Source organism: Populus euphratica, unplaced genomic scaffold, assembly GCF_000495115.2.
Source record: "Populus euphratica unplaced genomic scaffold, PopEup_1.0 scaffold1172.1, whole genome shotgun sequence".
Classification (NCBI taxonomy): domain Eukaryota; kingdom Viridiplantae; phylum Streptophyta; class Magnoliopsida; order Malpighiales; family Salicaceae; genus Populus; species Populus euphratica.
The window spans coordinates 50030-56219 of NW_011501028.1; the positions used below are offsets into that span (position 1 = coordinate 50030).

The following is a 6190-nucleotide window of genomic DNA, read 5'->3' on the forward strand; positions in this document are numbered from 1 at the left end:
TATTATTGTTGTTGTTATTATTATTATTGTTGTTGTACTATTGTCGTTTATAATTTGTACAATTCACCTCCCTGTGGTTCGACCCCGGTCTTGCCGGGTTATTTATTACTTCGACACTCCTGCACTTGGGAGAAAACATCAATCTTTTAGTTGTGTCAGAATGCAAATGATTGTCTATTGCAAAAACAAGATATATTTGTGTATTATTCCTTTATTAAAGGCTAATAAATATTGGGATTTTCATGTAATATTTGTGCTTTTGATTTTGTTCATTTACTTGTATTGTCTATACTTGTCCCTAACAAACAAGAAATTAAGAAAAACATTTTGGATGAGTGAAACTTTTTGGATATAGACAAAACAAGAGTAGATTTGGTGAAGAAAGATTATGTCTAGTGGGAGACTAGGCTTCTTGCTACATTAGAATTGAAATTTTGATGAAAAATTTGATCCTATAATAAGAATGAAATAATTTTATAATTTTTTTAAATAAAATTTATTATTGAAACTATAATTATAAAACCTGACTGAAGAATTGATGAAAAATAAAGCTCGTGTTATGGGTTAACATAATTTTGTTTTTAGAGAATCAAAACAATATTGTTTTGATTATTTTTTTCATAAAAAAACAAAGTATTAATGGGTTGATGGTTAAGATTTGACTTAATTAGACTTGAATTAATTAGATCATTCAATCAACCTGAATTTTTTATCAGATTAATGATGTTTTTTTTTTAACTCAAAATAGTCTAGACTCCAAGTAGCCAGATGAAGAGCTAGCATGTTATTCCAGTCTAAGTTTTATAACCATGCTTTAAACAAATAAGTGTCCCGAATCTCATTTGTAGCTTCATCCTTTACCTTAAACTAAAAGGTATCAATATGAATAATACTTATTATCTTTCATTCACTTTTCTATACGAATAAAGAAGATTTATTTCTCCGTCGTTCCCCTTCCTTGTCCAAACAAGAGACGGTAAAATTTTAAACAAACCGGTAGTGTATAGAATAGGGAATGATGAATATTTCAATTAGTTCAAGTCTCCATATATAGGGTGCGGAACGGTGAGTATTCCTAAAATAGTGGAGGTTTTTTAGGGCTACTGTGCATTATGACAGGCAGAACGCGGATGACCAGATTCTTACCATATGAAAGGGAAAAGATCATATATCGTTCATAGACTACGTAAGCATTGCGCATAGCTATCCATGGTAAGAGCGCGTGCTGTTGAAAAGGTGGGGTTGCGCCTTATTGTTGGAAGAATTCCTCCATCGAGCAAGTGTAAACAAAAATATAGTTTTTCTAAACAAGAACAAAACTTTTCTCTCTTGTTTCCAACACTCTTCTCCTCTATAAGAAATTTTCCACTTTCCTACATGTACAGGGAATTTCCCTTCAACCTGCAATCTTTAACTCACATTTCTGTTCCCCTATTCCAAAAAAAGAAATGAAAAAAAAATGTAATTTGGTCACTGCTCTCCTCCTTCTTCTCTCTTTAGATCAGCAGGAGGTAAAAAACAATCCATTGACAACCCACATATATTAAAATCAACTTCGTCAATCATCCATGTTTCCTCTATTTTCCTCTTATGATTATGTGATGCTCCATATCTGTGAAGTGTTGCTGTAGTCTTTCCACAGTGTGCTACATTGATGCCTTCAATATATCTATAATCTCCAACCACTGACTCCATACATGTCTCCCAAAACACATTATTATTTCCTTTAACCGGTTTCATCTTCACTAATTTCGTATCCTCGAATTTGACAAGGAGTCCTGTTCTTTGGCTGAAGTAGCCCCATATTATATGGTGTACAATTTCTGTATTGGAAGAACTTTGAGCTTTAAGGTTGTTCGAGTTGGTCTCGAGCTTGAGTACAAAGCAGTCTTCATTGCTCACTTTCTTCTCTGTAATGCTTGCTGCTTCTAAGAACAAATTGGCAGTGCACCTTGGATCCAATCCCTATTGAGATCACATCACAAAGAAATTCATCTTCAATGCATTTGACATTTTGAAACAATACAACCAAAAAGATATTAAATCAATAGTTTTAGATTACGTAAAACGATTATTTTGTCACTAGAAAGTAAAACATTCAGAGAAGGTTATACCTGGAAGAACCGCCGCAAGGGTCTTGGAGGACCTCTATTAGCATGAGAGGCCTGAGAAGACGACTGGTTCCAAGCAACCTTGCCATCACTGCCTGCACTAACCTTGTAACCAGAAACAACTAGTTCTAGGTACCATAAATCAGGGTTTTTTTGCCATAGTACAAATCCACCAACCTCAGACTTGCCTTCTGCGTGCACACTGTCATCACCTTGGTGCATTTCTGATGCAGCCATCTTAACCTGCCCTACTGCATACATGCTCTTCACTGAATTCAGCGCCACTGGTCCTCCAATTGCTGCTATATATTGCTGTACTATATATTTTGCGGTAGAAGCTTCCTGTTCATAAAATAAGATACTGTTCTTAATACTCACATTTCTAGTTCAAGTTGAAGGAGCTGAGATACGTCCTCATCAGCCTCACTGATCAATAAAAGTAGAATGAAGAATTAATGTTTTGAGTTAAGCATGAAGCCTAAAATAAAAAATGCTGAGGGTTTTCCCCTTTTGATTGTTTCTTTCGCTTCCATATCAAATGTGAAATGCGAAGCAAGCAAATATCCTTATCACCATAGCCTACAGGTGAATTAATAACAAGCAAAAAATCCCTATTGTTCTCAATTTCATCCACCAAATTTCAACAGTTTTCAGCTATTCCTCTGCCACCCTGAATAGGACCTTTACATTTGCTGGGAAGGTTTTCAAAATAAGAAAACATGCACACCATTATAGCACGACAAGATTTTCAGATAATCTCTCAAATCATACGAATATATATTTAGTCCAGCAATGAATTTCATTAACTCCTCTTTTTTTCCCCTTAAATTGTCACATCCCTTAATTAGGTACCTTCCATTTTCATGTTCAGATTAAGCCAGAAAAGAATCTTGAAGAGGAAAATGAAAGAGTCATACATACAATGGAACAATCTTTGAGAGGACGAGTGAGTGGCTGGTCAGGATGAGCCTGAAAAGGGATAAGAGGAGAGCCGACAAGCTTAAGCAATGCTATAAATTCAGTATTTGATTTAGATTGGAGATGGGCTGATTTATCAGCAGCAGCTTGAGCATTCATCAATGCACGCATGTTTTGCCAACGGGAAGCTGAATTGTTGCCCATTTTTGTGAACATCTCTTCCGGTATAGGTACCTCCAAGACGGTGTCAAGTGCATCTTCCCTATCATAATTTGGACACAACTTCCTCATAGAACTCCAAGAGACAACCTTAAGAAATTGAATCCAAAAGAACACAGCCAACAAAATAGAAAAGGAGGAAAATGAAATCTAAATTTTGATTGAAGAGCAATGAGAGGGAGATGAAAGGCTGCGTCGTTTTCTTGTCTAAGGAACAGCCAACAAAATAGAAAAGGAGGAAAATGAAATCTAAATTTTGATTGAAGAGCAATGAGAGGGAGATGAAAGGCTGCGTCGTTTTCTTGTCTAAGGTGTTCCTTGCGCGTAGGTGTCGTGGGTGCACGATTTTAGGGGCTTGTTTGATTTTGAAGTTTGCAGAACAGAAGGCACCGCGCCATCGGATTAGCCTCTCATATCTCCTCCATCTTTTAACATGTCACCAATAGCAGCATGACACATGGAGTATAAGAGAGAGAGAGTAGATTTAGCATGACCCTAATCTCTTTCCTTGATCGATTCCAATCATGTTTAATGTTTTGTATGTAATCTTTTAGCGAACCAAAATCTACACTAACTTGATTTCTCTTCTAACCTGTATCTTTGGGTTGACTCCTTGTTGGCTCATGGCTTGACTGCAAATTGCCAACCATAAGGGTTTTCCTTTTTATAATAAACGAGCGTAAGTCCAAAGCCATGATCATAATTAACGAATCAATCCGCACAGCAGCTGCCTTCATTAAATGTAATGACAAATGCGTACTTTCCAATCATGTCCACAGGAACACATTCAGTGTAAGGCTTTAAGCCCATACACTCCATTATGCTGATGGGTGATTCACAATTCATCCAAAGCGGAAATACGGCATTTGCCTACCCTGCTTGCTCGTCATGAATCGATATGACTCAATACAGGTGCTGGAGGATGAAGAGTTTATCCCGCTCTGTTTTTCATCATAAACATTTTTGATGAACAACACTTCAATACTATTTTGTTCGTCTTTTGTATCAGGAAAATAAAATTGCAAAGTCAAATTCTGATTAAGTCAACCTTTTAGATACTATTTTGCAGTCCACGCGGAAACATACATCTTCAGAAACAGAAAAAGCAGAGGCAAACTAGCCCTGAACCCGGACACTGCATTTTTCTGGCAATCACCACTGCCAAAGGCGAAAGCATCTAAACAAGAAATTAAGGTTTTATTGTTCATGTGTTACAATATCAATTATAAAACATAAAACTGACAAATCTAATAAAGTTTCTTGAAACACAGAATATCATTTGCACAACATGTGCCAAGTTATGTCCACTGGGAGTGCCCCTGCATATCGAGCATCTCGTCCAGACGTTTTAATCTCTCTAATCCTTCACTGATGAGAAAACGAATCCTTTGCTTGTCATTGCAATGCCGGTTATTCTCCATCTCTTGTCTAATTGTTTGTCTCAGGTCAGCTGTAAAACCCATTAAATTTGAAACAATGCTATAATTCATAGTTGCCTGAACTTTTCTCCCAGTAAAGAGTTGTACTTTTCGGACCCATTGAAGTCTTATTTATAAATGATCGTTGTCATTTTAATAATTGATTTTCTTTCTCTGTAATGACGATGCATGAACCCTTAAAACGGAAAATCAAGCTTATAACAAACCCAAAAAGAAAATGTTGAAAGAACAATATAACAGCCTTCAAAAGAGAATATTCCCGCAGTCTGTAAAATCCTTAATCAAATTGATAACATCAAGAAAAATTAATCAATCACAAAATATAAACTTCACCTCTAGCGTCACCAGGTGCTCTTCTTGAAGTCCTTAGTGCTTGCCCATACAGCTTCAGCACTCGAGCTCGGAGAATGAAGTCCTGCAAACTTAACGAGAGAACCATAGCTGATCCTCTTCCTCAATTAAATACGCTTCCATGTCAGGTAAGCAAGGAGGGTTTGGCATCGAACACAGAGAAATTTAACAAAAAAATAGAGACAAGGAAAGATCGAGAGAAATTGAAGTCTTACCAGAAGTACAGGGGGAGGAGTCGCCGTAGCTGCCGCAGATGTCGAGTGGATCCGTCGATTAGACAACTTAGCGGAAGAGGCCGAGGATCTAGAATTTGCTCAACCCAAAACAACTCGTCGTTTGTCTCCCGTTGCACAACCAACTTCTCCTTCTGTTCCAAAAACGAGCAACTTGTCGTTGTTCTCAAAACAAAGAAATGGAAAGGGCCAACCCTATAAAATATCCTCCAATTACATATGTAATCTCATTTCGCAGTAAACAATTTTTTTTATATCAGTTTTATCCTTAACTCTTCAAAAATTATAAATTAAGAATTTCAAACAATATCATTTTATAAAAAAATTACTGTTCACATATTGAAAAATCAAATGTTTTCGAATAAGATTTATATAAAGAAATTAACAATATCCTAGCAATTTAAGAGTATATTTGATATTTATTCCTTGAAAAATGAACAATTTATTGTTAGAGTTAAAATAGAGCAAGTTATATTATCGAGTAATTGACACGATCAAAAAATTAATGTTTTCTCCCAAATATAGAAGTGTCGAAGTAATAAATAACCCGGTAAAACAAGGATCAAATCACAAGGAGATTAATTGTATAAATTATAAATAACAACAATACAATAATAACAACAAAAATAATAGTAATAGTAATAGTAATAGTAATAGAAGACGAAGAAAAAGAAGATAAAGAAAAAGAAAAAAAAAGAAGTTGATGAGAATTTTGAGATAGAAGATCAATATGAAGATTAAACAATGATAACAATAAATATTAAGGTTAGAGAATCCACTAATGATATTTCAAACAAGTATAGTATAAACTCTCATTATTTAACTGGAAACCACATACAAAGAAGATTCCAATTGGATTATAAATTGTTAACATGATTACATTAGTTATCTTATTTGAATAATGCTAATACTTGTAAAT

General features: G+C 35.2%; 1 protein-coding gene and 2 long non-coding RNA genes across 5 annotated transcripts; 1 reads left to right on the top strand and 2 right to left on the bottom strand.

Annotated features, from left to right (window-relative positions):
• Positions 1 to 1357: 1357 nt before the first annotated feature.
• On the bottom strand, positions 1358 to 4247 carry LOC105117089 (uncharacterized). Of its 2 annotated transcripts, XM_011014635.1 has the most exons (4): positions 3841 to 4247; positions 3033 to 3291; positions 2115 to 2453; positions 1358 to 1965 (listed from the first exon to the last, which is right to left on the bottom strand). In XM_011014635.1, exons 2-4 carry the CDS (start codon positions 3243 to 3245, stop codon positions 1471 to 1473), a joined length of 1047 nt encoding a protein of 348 aa, XP_011012937.1. In that variant the 5' UTR covers positions 3246 to 3291; positions 3841 to 4247; the 3' UTR covers positions 1358 to 1470. The 2 variants fall into 2 exon arrangements, with proteins under 2 accessions (XP_011012937.1, XP_011012936.1); XM_011014634.1 differs by lacking the exon at positions 3841 to 4247 and having other exon boundaries at positions 1361 to 1965; positions 3033 to 3417.
• LOC105117088 (uncharacterized) lies at positions 3362 to 4256 on the top strand. The gene is made up of 2 exons (XR_840674.1): positions 3362 to 3437; positions 3537 to 4256. It is a non-coding gene; the product is annotated as an uncharacterized LOC105117088 (long non-coding RNA).
• Positions 4257 to 4262: 6 nt separating this feature from the next.
• On the bottom strand, positions 4263 to 5472 carry LOC105117087 (uncharacterized). 2 transcript variants are annotated; one of them, XR_840673.1, is made up of 3 exons: positions 5254 to 5472; positions 5021 to 5128; positions 4263 to 4406 (listed from the first exon to the last, which is right to left on the bottom strand). It is a non-coding gene; the product is annotated as an uncharacterized LOC105117087 (long non-coding RNA). The 2 variants fall into 2 exon arrangements; XR_840672.1 differs by lacking the exon at positions 4263 to 4406 and adding an exon at positions 4585 to 4676.
• Positions 5473 to 6190: the final 718 nt, after the last annotated feature.